The sequence below is a fragment of the Miscanthus floridulus genome, chromosome 4 (assembly GCF_019320115.1).
Source record: "Miscanthus floridulus cultivar M001 chromosome 4, ASM1932011v1, whole genome shotgun sequence".
Classification (NCBI taxonomy): Eukaryota; Viridiplantae; Streptophyta; class Magnoliopsida; order Poales; family Poaceae; genus Miscanthus; species Miscanthus floridulus.
Genome location: NC_089583.1, coordinates 80,658,511 through 80,678,616, shown reverse-complemented (window position 1 = coordinate 80,678,616; position 20,106 = coordinate 80,658,511). Strand labels below are relative to the sequence as shown.

At 43.1% G+C, this 20,106-nt stretch overlaps 1 protein-coding gene across 1 annotated transcript; it reads right to left on the bottom strand.

Moving 5' to 3' along the window:
• Nucleotides 1-3,826: 3,826 nt before the first annotated feature.
• On the bottom strand, nt 3,827-4,615 carry LOC136551827 (histone H2B.3). Its single transcript, XM_066543374.1, has one exon. The coding sequence runs from the start codon at nt 4,537-4,539 to the stop codon at nt 4,078-4,080; it is 462 nt and encodes a 153-aa protein (XP_066399471.1). The 5' UTR covers nt 4,540-4,615; the 3' UTR covers nt 3,827-4,077.
• Nucleotides 4,616-20,106: the final 15,491 nt, after the last annotated feature.

The following is a 20,106-nucleotide window of genomic DNA, read 5'->3' as shown; positions in this document are numbered from 1 at the left end:
TTATTATGAAAATATATTTCATAATACTTATTTTGTATCGCAAGTGTTAATATATTTTTATATGATCATGGTCAAACTTTAAATCACTTGACTTCTAAAAAGCGAGAATTGCATTTTTTTTGTGAACGGAGGGATTTGGTGGTGTCTGGTTACTCTGCATAGCCCAAATTGTTTTGGTAATGTTTGATTGGCTACGTAAAGAGCTGTATGCTTGTGCAATGGACTGTGCAATGGACTGTGTTCAAGCTGGCCTCGCTGGTGAAGTGGTGATGTTACCACCGTGCTAGAAGTGAGCAAAGTTCAACTGCTCAGGTGGAAAGTGTGGCCGTGCACCCAGCCACACATGTTTAAGTTTTCTCCTAGCTTAAATTTGGGTGCCTATTTTCAAAAACGACAAGTTCCTTCTAGGTTTGAATTTGGATCTTGTTTATCTTAAGAAAAAAATGTTACCACCACCATGCTCAGTCAGTGCGGCATGTAACAAATGAATAATGTTTTAGTGATTAGAATTTGAATTTATTTGAGGCAGCTTCCATACACCACGTGATCATGCTGAGTATTCTAGAAGAATATTCTACTTCATTCCAAAAGATAGAAGACTCTTCAGCTTAGGGCACCCGCAATGGTATAAGCTAGTTACTAACTCTAAGCCAACCTCTCTAATAGTGCTAGCTTTTAGTAATAACTCATAGTATGATTAGGCCAACATGATACTCTCACATGATCTTAGAATGTGTGTACGAGGCTAGCTCTTGATAAGAGATAGTTTTTTTATCTCTTCTATTAAAATATGAAAAAAAATACTTAGAGCTAGCTTATGAGTCGGGCCATTGTAGATACTGAGCTCAAAGACCAAGAACCAAATAGCAGTAGTAACTAGTAAGTACTTGATTGCAACTAGCTCGACTTTGCCAACTGAACCTGAAAAGTCAGTGTACTATGCCTGTGCTTCTAATCCACATGATTTCTTTAGGTTGCTCTGGATTGAAGTCACTGGAACTGATTCCAGTTGGAATGTGTTCACTAATTTATATAGTTTTAAAAAGCTAGAATAGTTCTTGGTTCAAATCCAGGGTAGCTGAACGCAGCCTTAGTTAACCACGTCAAACTCAAAATTCTAATGGAAGAGTGATTGACTGTACCTGGTCCGTTTGATCTTGGTTGGCCGACCTTGGTGAAAAAAAAATGCTAGCCAATACTTTCGCTAGAATGCACAAATTCAAGTTCGAAATAGCTCACAAGAAATCAGAGCATCAGAGTCAGAGAGGCACAAGTTAGCATCACACTGTCATGCCAGTCGTGGATGCAATTCAAGTTCATATACACATGGCTCGTATAATTCAGTGGGATGGATGGGCTGAAGATTGAGTCATCGTGGGGTGTTTGACTAATTAGTTGTGATAAATTTTCTCAGTTCATAAGAATATCATGTAATGTAATTTCTAGGATTAACGTTAGCCACACGATCGAGCTGGCGAATCTAATTGGACACTCTAGGAAGTTGCTTCGTGGTAGTGTGATACTCCTAGGAGACAAGAAGAATGGGGCACCAACCTCTAAATCCCGAGGGTGTCGACAATCAGGGGGGACCCGTCACAAGCTGCGCGCTCGCTTGCATGAAGGCATGAAGGCAGGCCTGCACTGGCTAGTAGTTCTTTTTTTTTTTTTACAGTAGTTTAAACCTTGCAAGCTTGGAGTTGCTGCATCTCGAGGAGAATAGACTTGTGCCATCGTTCCAGCGTCTTTGTGCAACCTGTCATTGTAACCACCCTGCTACTGATATGGAACAAGCTGCATGGTCACGTACCTATGGATACTGGTGAGAAACTACCTAGAATATAGGAGTTTCTAGGGTACCGCTACGCAGTTCAGCAGAGCCACCCTTTTTTCCATCTCCAGTCTTAGCACTCACCGAGGTATACCTAGGCCATGTTTAGTTCTCCTAATTTTCTGAATTTGGCACTATGCAAAAAGAAGATTTTCCGTCACATCAAACTTGGGATACATGCATGAAGTACTAAATGTAGACGAAATCAAAAACTAATTGCACAGTTTGATTGTACTTTGCGAGACGAACGTTTTGAGCCTAATTAGTCAATGTTTGGACAATTATTACCAAATACAAACAAAATGCTACACAGCGCAGCTGGAAATCCGTCCCCGCCAACTTTGGCAGGAACTAAACGCGCCCCTATCCAGACCAGTTTGGTTTGCCGAATGAATTCATTCGGCATCAGGTGAACCTGCCAAATTAAAAGCAGAATGTGTCGGTTTGGCACTTTTCACGGAGGTGACTTGGTTCCTCACGATCGCTTAAAATTAACTCTCCGTGGAAACACTCGACGACAAACGGTGTGATTCCATCCACGCTGAACACCAAGCAGTTTTGTTAGCTTCAGTTCTAGGTTCGGATCATTCCGGATTGCCTCGTGCTGTAAACCAAACATGTGAATGTGCGCCCTTCTATCATGGGGACTGGGGAGGCTGCAGTCTCGCTCTGAACATTCTATTCCTTCATTCTGAGGTAGAAGCAACTGACAAGGAGGGTTGGGAGTTCATCACTGCGGTCAGCTGAATATATTGATTATATTAGTAATAATCTTTCAGTGGGTGACTGCCAAGTTCAATAGCAAAATCTCTCCGCGACTCTCCGATATTTAGGTTACAAATAACATCACTGCAAGTACCGCCTCGAACATTGGTAATCTTGTAACCTAAGCGTACTAGAGATAGGGCACATATTGCTGGACGGCTACTAAACTTGGTTTAATTAGCTTCGAATAAGGTCCAGTTTAGTTCCCTTCCAAAATGCCAAATTTTTCAAGATTTTCCGTCATATCGAATCTTTGGACGCATGCATGAAGCATTAAATATAAATAAAAAATAAAACTAATTACACAGTTTAGACGAAATTCACAAGACGAATCTTTTAAGCCTAATTAGACTATGATTGGACACTAATTGCCAAATAACAACGAAAACACTACAGTATTATTTTACAAAAAATTTCGCCATCTAAACCGGCCCTAACTATAGGTTGTCGGGCCTCATACCTCTCCGTCTGTTGCAAATCTAACACAGATAGAATGGCTACTTCCATAGTTCCATCCAACAACTCCAACAAGCCTTTGAGAAACTAAAAAAAAAACATTGATATTCTTGATCTGTCAGTGAGTCAAGCTTGTTCTATTAGCAGACCAGTTTTGTGCTTAGACACCTCATACCTGATAGGACTCTAAACTGCACAGTTTGCATTATTGCTGCTGGATAGGAATTCATACCTCACTCTCTTGAAGAATCTAAGAATGTAAAAGGTGCCAGCAAACTGACCTTGACCATGAACAAGTTGTCGGGTGCAATCCCTGATACTAGAACAATACTGGCACGCAATTTCTTAGGGAAAATCCCAACAATTTTTGAAAATTTCGAACCGTGTCAAACATGGATGTGTCCTTCAACAATTTCAAAACAACTTCTTAGTGACCAAGATCCTGATATAAAAAGAATCCAAACAGTGCTATTCAGTTAGCAAATCTTAGCTATGTTTCTCTGAAACAACATCCGACACTTCAAAAAATGCCAAGCAAACTTTACCACTACTATGCTATCAGATGATGGAGCTCTAGAATAGCATTACAGCCATGTGCATGGCATCATCATCGACGGATCACAGATTCTTCTAAATATTCAAGCTTCTAGTGTAAGAGGTGCGTAAACGCTGTATAGAAATTCCATCCAGCAAGGAAAATGAATTAGGAAACAAGCAATTCCATTTCGGATTTTTTTTAAGCACTACAGATTTCACGTTTCATTGCACCCACAGAAATTTCAAGTATCAAACTTTTCAGATATTTGATCATATAATTAGCGGCGCACTGCTAGGCGCAGTTCTGCAGCAAGACCATCCATCCTGATAGAAATAATAACATGTAGAACAAGGATCGAGTGATGTGGAACAGTGTTTCACAATTCTTAACAACGCAATTACACGCAGATCATCATCATCCTCCATCGCTAGCCCTACAAGATAAACTGAGCCACATCTACCAACAATACCCAACCATTACTACTACGAACCTAAGAAGAGGTGAACTTGGTGACGGCCTTGGTGCCCTCGGAGACGGCGTGCTTGGCGAGCTCGCCGGGGAGGACGAGGCGCACCGAGGTCTGGATCTCGCGGGAGGTGATGGTGGGCTTCTTGTTGTAGCGCGCCAGCTTGGCTGCCTCGGCCGCAAGCTTCTCGAAGATGTCGTTGATGAAAGAGTTCATGATGGACATGGCCTTGGACGAGATGCCGATGTCGGGGTGCACCTGCTTCAGCACCTTGAAGATGTAGATCTTGTAGGTCTCCACGGACTTCTTCGCCTTCTTTTTCCCCTTCTTGCCCTCGCCGCCCTCCTTGCCGGCGGACTTGCCCGCCGGGAGGCGCTTCTCGGCCTTGGGCTTCTTCCCCGCCGGGGCCTTCTCCGCCTTCTCGGTCGCGGGCTCCTCCTCCGCGGGCTTCTTCGCCGCCGGCTTCTTCTCCGCTTTGGGTGCCATCGATGCGGCTGCGGGAGGCTGTGGCGAATTCGCTCGGTCGATTTTGGGGACGGAAGATTTCGTTGGCTGTGAGGAAGAAAAGGAGAGAGTTGCCGTGACTTTATAGAGCGGAGCAGCGGGCCCTGATTGATGGAGCGGCGTGTGCCGCGGATTGCTGACGTGGAGGTGCGGGATGCGTTGGTGCCATCTCAAATAGACGGTGCCGATGGTTTTGCCGGGAATTACTGACATAGTTGGAGTGTGGGCCCCACGAGGAGACGGATGGAACTGGGTTTCGGCGCGCAACGGTGGGCCCGTCCAGGCTCTTTTGGCGGTTGATTTTGGAGTCGGTCTGGCTCTGGCCAGGCCCACCCTTGGACCTACTAGTCAGTTTCAGTTACGTACATAAACATTCGTGCAATTGTTGTTTAGTTGGGTGAAGTTGGATTTTGGCTACGGTAGCACTTTCGTTTTTATTTGGTAATTAGTATTCAATCATGGACTAATTAGGCTCAAAACGTTCGTCTTGCGATTTCCAACCAAACTATGCAATTAGTTTTTTTTCGTCTACGTTTAATGCTCCATTAGTTTTTTTTCGTCTACATTTAATGCTCCATGCACGTATCGCAAGATTCGATGTGATGGTTACTGTAGCACTTTTTAAGAAAAGATTTTGAAACTAAACAAGGTTGAAACTTAAAAACCTCATGGCATCTGGACCATGCAATGTAGTCTGTGTCCACGTTTCCATACAAAACATTAGAAAAAAGGTAAACTTCGTGCCCAGTTTTTTCATTTTTTGTTAAAATATACATATGAAAATGGCATTTTGAAGTATCGACCATTTAAAAATTATTGCACTCTGAGGAATTGCACGACAGAAAGGTAGCGTTTTTATCCTCCCACCAGATTATTATATTCCTCGATACCATGGGTACGGATCACCTTATACTGCTTATCCGACGTATAATGATGTGTGGTTTTCTAATTATCAAGTATATTCAGTATCCTGCATTTAATTCAGATCGGTAAATGTCTTATAAGCTGGTGGATGATAAGTTGTCACATCCTCGTAGTCCATTTGGTGCTGACCAATCAGGTTTCAAGCAAAACTGGCTTGGCTAGTTTCTAAAAACTGGTTCAACCGGTTTTCACAGAAACAGCGCCCGCTTTTTTTGTGAAGCATGCTTATTAAATTAAGGACAATAAAGGAGTTATTCATTTTGTGCAAAATAGTGGACCAAAAGGATAAATCAATACACTACCGGATACAGGAGCTTTGCCGAGTGCCAGGGGCACTCGGCGAAGCCCCAAAAACAATCGGTAAAGGGTTTGTTGAGTGTTACACTCGGCAAACAACACTCGGTAAATGTTTTATCGGCAAACGCTAGTTTGCCGAATGTTTTTTGTCGTGCACTCAGCAAAGACGTTGTCGAGTGGCCAAAAAATACTCGGCAAACTTTTTTTCGAAAAAAAACAAGCCGGCCGTCGTCACCCTTGACTCCCGCCGCCACGCCACGAAGCCCACAGCCGCCAGCACCAGCCAGGACCACCACCACGCCGGTGCCGCCGGGGAAGAAGGCCTCGCCCCACGCGCCGCCGCAGCCGGGGTTGCTCGCCGGAGGTGGACGGGGCAGATCCGCAGCCACCGCGACCCAATCCGCCCCGGCGCGACTGGATCTGCCACCGCGGCAGCCCAATCTACCCCCGCCGCGACCGGATCCGCCGCCGAGGGTCCGTCGTGACCCGGTCCATGCTCAGTGGCGGGGAATAAGGGGGAGGGCGCCGGATCCACCAGTTGTGGAGGTGCTCCGGCTCGCCGGTGGTGGGGGAAGGCCAGATGCACGCTCGGGGAGAGGGAGAGCACCGCTGCCTGCAGGGAAGAGTGAGAGGGAGGGCCGCCGCCACCTGTGGGGGAGATGAAGAGGAGAGAGGCGCTGTCGCCACCTCGCGCTCGACTGGCTCGTGCAGCTTCGACGAGCTCACCACTGAAAGCTCTAGTTTGGTTTTGATGAATTGATGAAACCCTAAGTGCTAACCTAGTTTATCAAGTGATCATGAGATAGGTAGCACACTCCAAGTGGTGAAGCAAATGAAGATCATAGCATGATGATGATGATGGCATGGTGATGATCAAGTGCTTCGACTTGGAAAGAAGAAAGAGAAAAACAAAAAGCTCAAGGCAAAGGTATATTTTGTAGGAGCTATTTTGTTTTGGTGATCAAGACACTTAGAGAGTGTGATCACATTTAGGTTTGATAGCCATACTATTAAGAAGAGTGAAACTTGTATCGGAATGCGGTTATCAAAGTGCCACTAGATGCTCTAACTCATTGCATATGCATTTAGGATCTAGTGGAGTGCTAACACCCTTGAAAATATTTATGAAAATATGCTAACACATGTGCACAAGGTGATACACTTGGTGGTTGGCACATTTGATCAAGGGTGGTAAAGTTTGGGTGCAAGGGTAAGAAACTCCACCGGCGGAGTGTCCGCCCGTAGAGTGCGGACAGTCCGACGGTGCCACCGACGCCCTAGATAGAAAAGACGGAGGTCACTATGAGTGACCGGACGCTGGACTTGGTTGGACCGGAGTGTCCGGTCAGTGGTAGCAGAGGACGTGCGTTTCGGTCTCATGACTGAACGCTAAGTCGCTCAGCGACCGGACGCTAGCAGGGTGCGTCCGGTCAGTGCCGACGTACGCTGATGTAGGGCGTACATAGGAGACATTGTGTGACCGGACGCTGGCTGTGTCCGGACAAGCATGACCGGACGCGTTCGGTCGGAAAAAATCATGTTTGGAACCTTACTGGAAACGATCGGACACTAAGGTTCAGCGTCCGGTCACTTTCTAACTGACGCGTCCGGTCAACAGACGACCGTTGAAATCTGACGAACGATATTTGAAGCAGGGGACATGTGGCGTGAATCACGTGACCGGACGCTGAGGGCCAGCGTCTGGTCGATCGGACCAGAGCGTCCGGTCACCCCGCGTTGTGCCCAGTGAAGGGGTATAACGGCTCTATTTCGTAGGGGCTTCTATTTAAGCCCCATGACTGGCTCAAGCTCACATCTTTGGCCATTTTCATTGACATAGCAACCTTGTGAGCTTAGCCAAAGTCCTTCCACTCATCTCCATCATTGATTCATCATCATAGTGAGATTGGGAGTGAATCCAAGTGCATTGCTTGAGTGTTTGCATCTAGAGACACTTGGTGTTCGTGTTTCGCTGCGGATTTCGTTTGTTACTCTTGGTGGTTGCCGTCACCTAGACGGCTTGGAGCAGCGAGGATCGTTGAGCGGAGGTGGTGATTGTCTTCGGCTCCGATCGTGGTGATTGTGAGGGGTTCTTGACCTTTTCCCGATGGAGCACCAAAAGATACTCTAGTGGATTGCTCGTGACTTATATGATTCTCATCTTGTGTTGGTTGTGCGGCACCCTATTAAGGGTCTGGCGTGTGAAGCCAATTAGCGCATGAACCTCCAAGTGAGTGAATTGACACAATGAGGAGTAGCTTGCCGGTAAGCATTTGATTCCAAGGTGATTGGTCTACATTGTAATTCTCTCTTGTGATTGATTGGCTCCTTCCTCTACATGATGGTATAACCTTCTTGATCACTCTCTTTACATTACCGCAAACTAGTTGTCAAGCTCTTTAGTGTAACTAGTTGTGAGAGCTTGTTTTCTTGGTTGGTGTGGCTCTTTAGTTAGATTTTGAGAGCACACTAACATAGGGTAGTGTCTTTGCTTTTGTGTGGATAGACACTATCTAAACTAGAATTGTGGTAGGTGGCTTGCATTTTGAGTAGGCTAGCGTAACACTTGCTTCGTCTCATAATTGTCTAACCATTTTGTTAAGTGTTGTTATAGAAATTTTATTAGGCTATTCACCCTCCTCTAGCCATTAGGACCTTTCAAGTGGTATCAGAGCCGAGGTCACCGTGATTTGAGGCTTAACAACCTTCGGTGTAAAAATGGCTCAAATCAATAACACTAAGAAGCCACCCCAATTTGATGGCTCAAATTATCCCTATTGGAAGGCTAAGATGACAACATATATCAAGTCAATCAATAGGAAGATTTGGAAGGCGGTAGAAACAAAAATTGAGATAAAAGATGAAGAGGCTCCCACCGCCGCCGAAGAATTGCTACTCCAAAATAATGACATTGCTCTTAGTGCCATCCATGATGCTTGGATAAGAGAACATTTGAGAAAATTAAGAACATTGAGAGAGCTCATGAGGCATGGAAGAAATTGGAAGAATCATTTGAGGGCACCAAGGCAATCAAGGGTGCAAAGGTATACATTCTCAAGGATAAATTTGCTAGTTTCAAGATGAAGGAAGATGAGAGTGTGCCGGACATGTTCCATCGAATGGAAGTGATTGTAAATGATCTCAAGGCACTTGGTGAGAAGATAGAGGACAAGGAATTCTCAAATAAGTTCTTGAGATGCTTACCCTCAAGATTTGGTACATTGGTCACCATTCTAGTGAGGTCCAGTTTGGATACAATGACACCAAATCAAATCTTGGGAGATATCATGACCGATGATGCTTATAGAGATGATGATGAGAAGGAAGAAAAGAGAGAGAAGAAAGAAGAAAAGAAGGATGACAAGAAGAAGAGCGTGGCATTCAAAGCCACATCATCAAAGGGAAAAGCCAAGCAAGAAACATCAAGTGAAGATGATGATTCATGGGATGATGATGATGAGAAGATGGCTCTATTTATCAAGAGATTTGGTAAGTTCATGGTGAAGAAGGGCTACCGTGCAAGAAGAAAGAAATCTTCATTCAAGAACAAAGAAGAGTTAAGAAGGTGCTTCAAATATGGAAGCAAAGATCATCTTGTTGCTCAATGCCCATACCATAGCGACAATGATGACGACAACAAGAAGAATAAGAAGAAGGACAAGAAGGAAAAAAAAGAGAAGAAGGACAAGATGACCTTCAAGAAGAAGAAGGGTGGTTCATATGTAGTCACTTGGGATAGTGATGCTTCTTCAAGTGATGATGATGATGATAGTGATGATCACAAGACCACCAAGAAGAAGGTTCTTGCAAGCATTGTTATCAATGAGAAGCCTTCTCTCTTCGAATCTTCATCATGCTTCATGGCTAAGGCTACTAAGATACAATCTTGTGATGTTGAAAGTGATGAAGAACACGTTGATGATAATGAACATGAAAATGAAAATGATAGTGATAGTGATAATAATGAACCTACTAAGGATGAATTATTTGACATGCTAGAAGATGCTAAAGAACACTTTGACATTAAGAGAAGGGAATGCAAGAGCTTGAATAAGGAGGTAAAAGCCCTTAAACAAGCCCTTGATGAGCTCAAAGCAACTCATGAGAAGCTAGAGGAAGCCCATGAGACACTTGACAAGGCTCACAAAAAGCTTGAAAAGGCTCTTCCACTTTGCTTAATGAACAAGATAAAAAGAAGCATGTTGAAACTTGTGATGTAGATTTAACTTGTGATATAATTAATGAATCACTATCTATGCCTATCATTATTGCTCCTACTAATCCTTCTTGTAGCACTTCCACCTCTACCTCATCTAGTAGTGATGGTCTCACTTGTGATGCCTCACTAGTGGTTGAGAATGAGAACTTCAAGAAGGAGGTCACTAAGCTCACTCACACCTTAGCTAAGGCTTATGGTGGTGAGGACTGCTTGCTTATGTCCTTGGGTAGCCAAAGAGCTTCTCTCTACAAAGAGGGATTAGGCTATAGCCCTAAGAAAGGCAAAGCGGCCTTTGCTCCTCACAAGACTAGTTTTGTGAAGAACAACGGTCGGTTTTGCACTAGTTGTAAGCAAGTGGGTCACAAAGAGCAAGAATGCAAAAACAAGAGCAAAAATGCTAAAGTATCCTCTATTATGTTTGATTCATGCTATATGCTTACTAAGTGTACAAATGGTGTGAAGGCTAGGTTCATTGGTAAACCATGGATGGGCTCAAAGAAGAAAGCCATCTGGGTACCAAAGAGCCTAGTGACTAACCTTCAAGGACCCAAGCAAGTTTGGATACCTAAAAAGAATTGATCTTCTTTTGTAGGTCAATTATAAAGCCGGAGGAAGGCATTGGGTTCTTGATAGTGGGTGCACTCAACACATGACCGGTGATGCAAGAATGTTCAACTCAATCAACACCAATAGCAATGATGGTTATGATAGTATCATATTTGGTGACAATGGCAAAGGCAAGGTCAAGGGGCTTGGTAAGATTGCAATATACAATGACATGAGCATTTCTAATGTGTTGCTAGTAGAAAGCTTGAACTTCAATTTGCTATTCGTGGCTCAATTGTGTGATCTTAGATTTAAATGCATATTTGGGGTAGATGATGTAGAAATCATAAGTGTAGATGGCTCTAACTTGATCTTCAAAGGCTTTAGATATGAGAATCTTTACTTGGTTGATTTCAATGCTAGTGAAGCTAGATTATCTACATGTTTATTCACTAAGTCTTGCATGGGTTGGTTATGGCATAGAAGGCTTGGTCATGTTGGAATGAAACAATTGAATAGATTGGTTAAGCATGACTTAGTTAAAGGCTTAAAAGATGTTGTGTTTGAAAAAGATAAGCTTTGTAGCTCTTGTCAAGCCGGCAACCAAGTTGGAAACGCCCATCCTAAGAAAAGCATGATGAGCACTAGTAAAGCATTTGAGTTATTACACATGAATTTGTTTGGGCCAACACAATACACTAGTATCGGTGGAAATAAATATGGCTTTGTGATAGTGGATAACTACACTAGATACATATGGGTATTCTTTCTAGTGGACAAAAGTGATGTGTTTGCAACATTCAAATCATTTGTCAAGGGCATTCACAATGAGTTTGAAACAACCATCAAGAGAGTTAGAAGTGACAATAGTAGTGAGTTCAAGAACACTAGAATTAATGAGTTGTGTGATGAATTTGGAATTAGACATCAATTCTCGGCCAAGTACACTCTATAATCAAATGGCCTTGTTGAGAGGAAAAATAGAACACTCATTGATATGACAAGGTCTATGCTTAGTGAGTACAATGTGAGTCAATCTTTTTGGGCCGAAGCTATCAACATGGCTTGCTATTGTAGCAACTGCCTCTATTGTCACCCATTGAAAGAGAAGACACCCTATGAGCTCTTGAATGGTAGAAAGCCCAACATTGCATATTTTCGGGTCTTTGGTTGCAAATGCTATATCTTGAAGAAAGGCACTAGATTGGGCAAGTTTAATAAGAAATGTGATGAAGGATTCTTACTTGGATATTCCACTACAAGCAAAGTATATAGAGTATGGAATTTGGATAGTGGTACTCTTGAGGAAGTTTATGATGTTGAATTTGATGAAACCAAGGGTTCACAAGTAGAGAATGAGAACTTGGAAGATGTTAGAGGCATTCAACTTTTAAATGCCATGAGGAACATGGATATTGGTGAATTAAGGCCTAGGGAAGTGATTGATGATGAAGATGATCAAGTGCAAGTGCTCTCCAACTCAAATGTGCAAGATGATACAAATCAAACTAGTGCAAGTGACTCTCATGACATTGATCAAGATCAAGTGGCTAGTACATCATCTCAACCCAATGATCTAGCAAGTGCAAGCAATCAAGTTCCATTGCTCCAACCAACAAGTATTGCAAGAGATCATCCTTTGGATACAATCATTGGTGATATTTCAAGAGGTGTGCAAACAAGATCAAGATTGGCATCATTTTGTGAACACTTCTCATTTGTGTCATCCATTGAACCAAAGAAGATAGATGAAGCTTTGAAGGATGTTGATTGGGTGAATGCTATGCATGAAGAATTGAACAACTTCACAAGAAATCAAGTATGAGAATTAGTAGAGAGACCAAAGGGACACAATGTGATTAGAACCAAATGGGTCTTTAGAAACAAGCAAGATCAAGATAAGATAGTAGTAAGGAACAAAGCAAGATTAGTAGCACAAGGCTATACACAAGTTGAAGGTCTTGACTTTGGAGAAACATATGCCCTAGTTGCTAGATTGGAAGCAATTAGAATCTTACTAGCCTATGCTTGTGCCCACAACATCAAGCTCTATCAAATGGATGTTAAGAGTGCATTTCTCAATGGCTACATCAATGAAAAAGTATATGTTGAACAACCTCCCGGTTTTGAAGATGATAAGAAGCCCAACCATGTATACAAGTTGAAGAAAGCTTTGTATGATTTGAAGCAAGCACCTAGAGCATGGTATGAGAGATTGAGGGACTTCCTCCTCTCTAAAGGGTTCACAATGGGCAAGGTTGACACCACTCTTTTTATCAAGAAAATTGGAAAAGACTTGTTTATGTTACAAATCTATGTTGATGACATCATATTTGGATCAACAAATCAAGATTTTTGTGATGAGTTCGAAAAGATGATGGCTAATGAGTTTGAGATGTCCATGATTGGAGAGTTAAGTTACTTCCTTGGTCTTCAAATCAAACAATTAAAGAATGGTACATTTGTGAGTCAAGGCAAGTACATCAAGGACATGATTAATAAGTTTGTCATGATTGATAGCAAAGTCATTAGCACACCAATGGGAACCAATGGCAACTTGGATAGTGATGCAAGTGGAAATATGGTGGATCAAAAGTTGTATCGGTCTATGATTGGAAGCCTACTCTATGTGACCACATCAAGGCCGGATGTCATGTTTAGTGTATGCATGTGTGCAAGATTTCAAGCCTCACCAAGAGAAAGTCATTTGAAGGCTACAAAGAGGATATTTAGGTACTTGAAGCATACACCAAATGTTGGTTTGTGGTATCCCAAAGGAGCAAAGTTTAAGCTAGTTGGTTACTCCGACTCGGACTATGCGAGATGCAAGGTTGAAAGGAAGAGCACCTCGGGCACATGTCAATTATTGTGAAGATCACTTGTTTCATGGTCATCAAAGAAGCAAATTAGTATTGCATTATCAACCGCCGAAGCCGAATACATATCCGCCGGTAGTTGTTGTGCACAAATTCTTTGGATGAAGGTCACCTTGAATGACTTTGGAATTAAGTTCAAGAAAGTGCCATTGCTATGTGACAATGAGAGTGCAATCAAGTTAACCAACAATCCGATGCAACATACAAGAACAAAGCACATTGATGTCCACCACCATTTCATAAGAGATCACCAACAAAAAAGGGATATTTGCATTGAGAGTGTAGGCACCGAAGATCAACTTGCCGACATATTCACCAAGCCATTGGATGAGAAAAGGTTTTGCAAGCTAAGGAATGAGTTGAACATATTGGATTTCTCAAATATGTGTTGATGCACCCCCCCACTTTTATGACATGCCTCCCCTTCGAGCACTCCAAGGTAAAAGTTGATTGGCATGACATACATCTTTGCTAAGGACATGATTAGTGCATCTAGTCACATTTTGAATTTTATTAGGACATTTCAAGTGGTTCTATTTTATTAGGCTCATTCATGAAAATCAAATGAATTTGATGTTTATATGGTATCACTATTGCTTCTATGCTTGACATGATCTAGTGATAGCATATGACATGTTTATGGGCTTGTAAACCTAGTGTTTAATCTAGAAAATGAGCTATAAGTGTTTAACTCAACATGGTACAAGATAACACTTATTTGGAGGTGTGAAGAAGCTTGTCCTTAGATCAAACTGAGTCAAATATCTTTGGCATATATTCTAGTTTGAACCAAATTTGGGAAAATGACCCTCACCCCATTGATTGACATTGATAATCTTGACCCTACAAGTAATACTATCTATATTTAGAACCTTTGTGGTCATTGATGACAAAGGGGGAGAGAAACAAAGATAGTAGTAAAAATAGTGAAAAGGGGGAGAAATATCATAAAGGGAGAGAAACATAAAGATATCTTGATATATGAGAGAAATGAACAAAGGAAAGGGATCAACTAAAATTTTGAGCACACAAGTAGGGGGAGCAAGCTCATGAACTTGTATGGTGCATTTGAATGTGCATTTCATATGTTTTGCTTGCATGGCACAAGTTTTAAATTTTGATATCCATGCTTGTGTGGTGTATGCTAGTTGTAGGTTTGAATGATGAAATGAAAAACTAGCATGCATAGGTTATATAGTGGTTTCATTTTTCAATGTGTTGTTTCCAAGTGGTATCAAGTTAACCATGATGCTAAGGATGGTATAATGGTGCACTCCGATTGGTATCACGCTTCAAAGGTCCATCTTTTATACCTTAGCATCATTTGGTAGACATTGACTCCTATATTTCCTATCTAATCATATGTGCAAGCTACAATCCAAACTCTTAGCACATATGTAGGGGGAGCAATTGCTACCATATGGAGTTCATGAAACTTGTCCATATCCTCTTACACATGGTAAATACGCGTGGACAAGCAATATGGATTCAATTAAATTTTAATTCATATCTTTGTATAAGGGTTGTCATCAATTACCAAAAAGGGGGAGATTGAAAGCTCTAGTTTAGTTTTGGTGAATTGATGAAACCCTAAGTGCTAACCTAGTTTATCAAGTGATCATGAGATAGGTAGCACACTCCAAGTGGTGAAGCAAATGAAGATCATAGCATGATGATGATGATGGCATGGTGATGATCAAGTGCTTCGACTTGGAAAGAAGAAAGAGAAAAATAAAAAGCTCAAGGCAAAGGTATATTTTGTAGGAGCTATTTTGTTTTGGTGATCAAGACACTTAGAGAGTGTGATCACATTTAGGTTTGATAGTCGTACTATTAAGAGGGGTGAAACTCGTATCAGAATGCGGTTATCAAAGTGCCACTAGATGCTCTAACTTATTGCATATGCATTTAGGATCTAGTGGAGTGCTAACACCCTTGAAAATGTTTGTGAAAATACGCTAACACATGTGCACAAGGTGATACACTTGGTGGTTGGCACATTTGATCAAGGGTGGTGAAGTTTGGGTGCAAGGGTAAGAAACTCCACCAGCGGAGTGTCCGCCCGTAGAGTGCGGACAGTCCGACGGTGCCACCGACGCCCTAGATAGAAAAGACAGAGGTCACTATGAGTGACCAGACGCTGGACTCGGTTGGACCGGAGTGTCTAGTTAGTGGCAGCAGAGGACGTGTGTTTTGGTCTCATGACCGAACGTTAAGTCGCTCAGCGACCGGACGCTGGCAGGGTGTGTTCGGTCAGTGCTGACATACGCTGACGTAGGGCGTACAGAGGAGACATTGTGTGACCGAACGCTGGCTATGTCCGGTCAAGTATGACTGGACGCATCCAGTCGGGAAAAATCGTGTTTGGAACCTTACTAGAAACGATCGGACGCTAAGGTTCAGCGTCCGGTCACTTTCTAACTGACGCGTCCAGTCAGCAGACGAGCGTTGAAATCTGACAAATGGTATTTGAAGCAGGGGACACGTGGCGTGAATCACGTGACCAGACGCTGAGGGCCAGCGTCTAGTCGATCGGACCAGAGCGTCCGGTCACCCCGCGTTGTGCCCAGTGAAGGGGTATAACGGCTCTATTTCATGGGGGCTTCTATTTAAGCCCTATGACCAGCTCAAGCTCACATCTTTGGCCATTTTCATTGACATAGCAACCTTGTGAGCTTAGCCAAAGTCCTCCCACTCATCTCCATCATTGATTCATCATCATAGTGAGATTGGGAGTGAATCCAAGTGCATTGTTTGAGTGTTTGCATCTAGAGACACTTGGTGTTCATGTTTCGCTGCGGATTTCGTTTGTTACTCTTGGTGGTTGCCGTCACCTAGATGGCTTGGAGCAGCGAGGATCATTGAGCGGAGGTGGTGATTGTCTCCGGCTCCGATCGTGGTGATTGTGTGGGGTTCTTGACCTTTCCCCGGTGGAGCACCAAAAGGTACTCTAGTGGATTGCTCGTGGCTTATATGATCCTCATCTTGTGTTGGTTGTGCAGCACCCTATTGAGGGTTTGGCGTATGAAGCCAATTAGCGCGTGAACCTCCAAGTGAGTGAATCACCACAAGGAGTAGCTTGCCGGCAAGCATTTGATTCCGAGGTGATTGGTCTACATTGTAATTCTCTCTTGTGATTGATTGGCGCCTTCCTCTACATGACGGTATAACCTTCTTAATCACTCTCTTTACATTACCATAAACTAGTTGTTAAGCTCTTTAGTGTAACTAGTTGTGAGAGCTTGTTTGCTTGGTTGGTGTGGCTCTTTAGTTAGATTTTGAGAGCACACTAACATAGGGTAGTGTCTTTGCTTTTGTGTGGATAGACACTATCTAAACTAGAATTATGGTAGGTGGCTTGCATTTTGAGTAGGCTAGCGCAACACTTGCTTCACCTTATAATTGTCTAACCATTTTGTTAAGTGTTGTTGTAGAAATTTTATTAGGCTATTCATCCCCCCTCTAGCCATTAGGACCTTTCAACCACCACCACCACACCGGCGAGCTCACCACCACCACCATGCCTCCCGCCGACGCCATGCCACCACCAGCACCACGCCACCACCCAGAGAGAGAGGGGGAGCGGCGGTGGCCAGATCCGGGGAGGGGCGGCGCCTGGATCCAGAGAGGGAGAGAGGGCGCGGGTGGGCGGATCTCGGGAGGAGGCAGGGGAGGAGGAAGAGGAGAATGAGGCCGCGCCGGAGGAGGAGGGGAGGGGCACGCCGGAGGAGAGGAGGGAAGGGAGCGGCATGGCAGAGAGAGGGCACGGGTGGGGGAAGAAGAAGGGGGAGGGGAGGGGCGTGGGCGGGGGCCGATTAATTAAGCAGGTTTTTTTCTTTGCCGAGTGTCCTTGATCTAGACACGCGGCAAAGTGTTTTTTTTTCATTTTTCTTCTTCTCCTTCTTTCCCAGAAAAAAGATTTTATTTATTTGTCGAGTGTCCTAGATCTGGGCACTCGACAAAGTATTATTTTTTTCATTTTTTCCTTCTTTCTTAGAATTTTTTTTATTTCTTTGCCAAGTGTCCTAGATCTGGACACTCAGCAAAGTGTTTTTTTATTTTTTTTCTTCTCCTTCTTTCCTAGAAAAAAGATTTTATTTCTTTGCCGAGTGTCAAAAAGAAAACACTCGGCAAACTCCCTTTTTGCCAAGTGTTTTTTTGCTGATTATTTTTAGCGTAGCACTCGGCAAAAGAACTTGTTTTTCGAGTGCTCAAGAGAATACACGCGGCAAACATAAAAACACTTGGCAAATTTGACATTTCCGATAGTGATAGTTGAAGGGGCAACATGGCCTACTTTTTGTGTGAAGTTAGTGGATTTGGGACTGCTCCACAAACTCTACCATGGAACAGCTTTATAAAAAACTAGAGTTTATGGAGCACCTCTTTAGGTGCTCTCACCCTTTTTCCTCGAATAGAGTGGAGTTGAAACCATTTGGCTAAAAAACGTGGAGCGGAGTAGTCTGTAAGGAAAATGGATCCTAGGCCCATTTACTTTTGGATTTTGGTGTTTGATGACCAACACAACCAAATTGTACTAATGAATTTAGAAGTGATTGTTTTGTAGTTCAATAGGGTGCAAGACGTGACTTGGACGAAGGCGACGTGATGATCCAATGATCTACACCATAAGCAAGTTCTTAGAAGCACAAGAGAAGACCCAAGATATCAAGCAAACTCAAAGCACGAAGATAGAAACCAAGCCGGATGCAAGATCGTGAAGAAACAACCTCACAGGGGTGACCGGACACTGGTGGAAAGTGACCGGACGCTCTGATCAAGAGGCTCGGCAACAGCAGACATCAGCACATTGACCGGACGCTGGACCAGACAATGGACCGGATGCTGGCAGAAAATGACCGGACGCTCCAATCAAGAGGCTCAGCAACAGCAGGCGTCAGCAGCAGCGACCGGACGCTGGACCGAACGCTGGGTGCCAGAGTCCGGTCAACATCAGTAAGGTTCCAGAGAGCAGTTTTCATGACCGGACGCTGGTTAGAGTTCGATCAGTAGCAGAAAAGCGGGATTTCATCCCTAATGGCTACTTTCTCAGTGGGGCTTATAAATACAACCCCCAACTGACCAAATGAGTTATGTGGAGCTAAGGAAACATATCAAGGGTGTTGACGCACCATTTTATTGATCTCCACTTGCATAGTGCTTAGTGTTTTATTAGGTGATTAGCATAGGTGCTTTTGCGAAGTGCTTAGGTTGATTAGACCACTGCTTATGCGCTTGCTCTAGGTTTCGGCCTAGTGTTTAGTGAGGTTTGCATACCTCTTATCACTCGGTGCTTGCACGCACCATTGTTGTACATCGAAAGGGCTTGTAGTCTTGCGAGATCACACCAACTGCGTTTGTGGTGTGGCTGCCACCGTGTACCGGAGGAAACAAGGCCCGTGGCGTTTTGGCCGAAAGCTTGATAGTGAAGACGGTGGGGAGCATCTAGACCCACTTGCGCGTGGGGAAGGCCTGAGGCTATCTACGGAAGTTACCCGACCGGGAGCTTGGCCCTTGCGAGAGATTCCTTACGAGGGACTCCAACGAGGACTAGGGAGAAGCTTGCGTGCTTCTCGATACCTCGGTAAAAATACTGGAGTCGTCGACGGGAGTTTGCATATCTCCACCTTGCTCTTTAGCTTCTGTATTTACATTTATTGTATTACTTCTTTTGCGGTAGAGATAGCAACACACTAGCAAAATTGTAGTTACACATTTAGATAATTTATCTTTTGCATAGGTTTTGCTAAGGTTAGAAAAAGAGGCTATAGTTTAGAGTTAGAATTTTAAGTTTCCTAATTAACCCCTCATCTTAGGCGTCACGGTCCCCTACACAGTCCTAAACACCCCCTTAGTAATTTGGTCGATCCTCAAATTGTTGATACTTCTGTCCATATTATGTCTTCACCTATTGATCATCCGGTTGATCCTCAAATTGCTGATGCTTCTGTCCATATCACGTCTTCACCTATTGATCACGAGGCTAGTAGCATCAAAGTTGTCTTCTAAATATTTACAACCGAGGTGCTATCCATCTGGCTTGACTTGCACTAAAAAAAGAAGGTTACAATGGTTCAAGGCTCGAAAGAATAAAGATTGGAAAAAGAACATAGCATGGTTAAAACTACAACTTCTCAAAAGCAAGAGTGGAGACCTATGGCCAAAGTTGTGTTTCGGCTAAGGTGGTTTCATCGGCATTTGTATGCGGCAATCTTGAACCATTGTCGGTGTGTGTAGCCATGGATGCGGATGTGGTTTATTTGTCTTTTGAGTATTTCAATGTTGATCAAGATGAAGAGGTTGCTTAATTAGGTTTGAGGCCTAAGAATGTCATATTTTAAAAACCAAATGAAGCGATGAAACACTTGAAACCATTGTATGCAAAGGGACACCTCAACAAAACACCTATTTATAGAACGCTTATAGATGGCAGAACCATTGTATATCTAGTGCCATATTCTATATTTAAGAAGTTGGGCAAATCTAATGATGAACTTATAAATATAAACATGACTCTTACTTTAAAAAAAAGATAAACATTACTCTTTACGATGTTGGAGGAGATCAGTCCCTTGGATCTAGAGGAGCTATAACTATGGAACTCACTATTGGGATCAAGACACTACCTACAACTTTCTTCATCGCAGAGGTACAAGGTAATTATAATGTGATACTAGGGTGTGATTG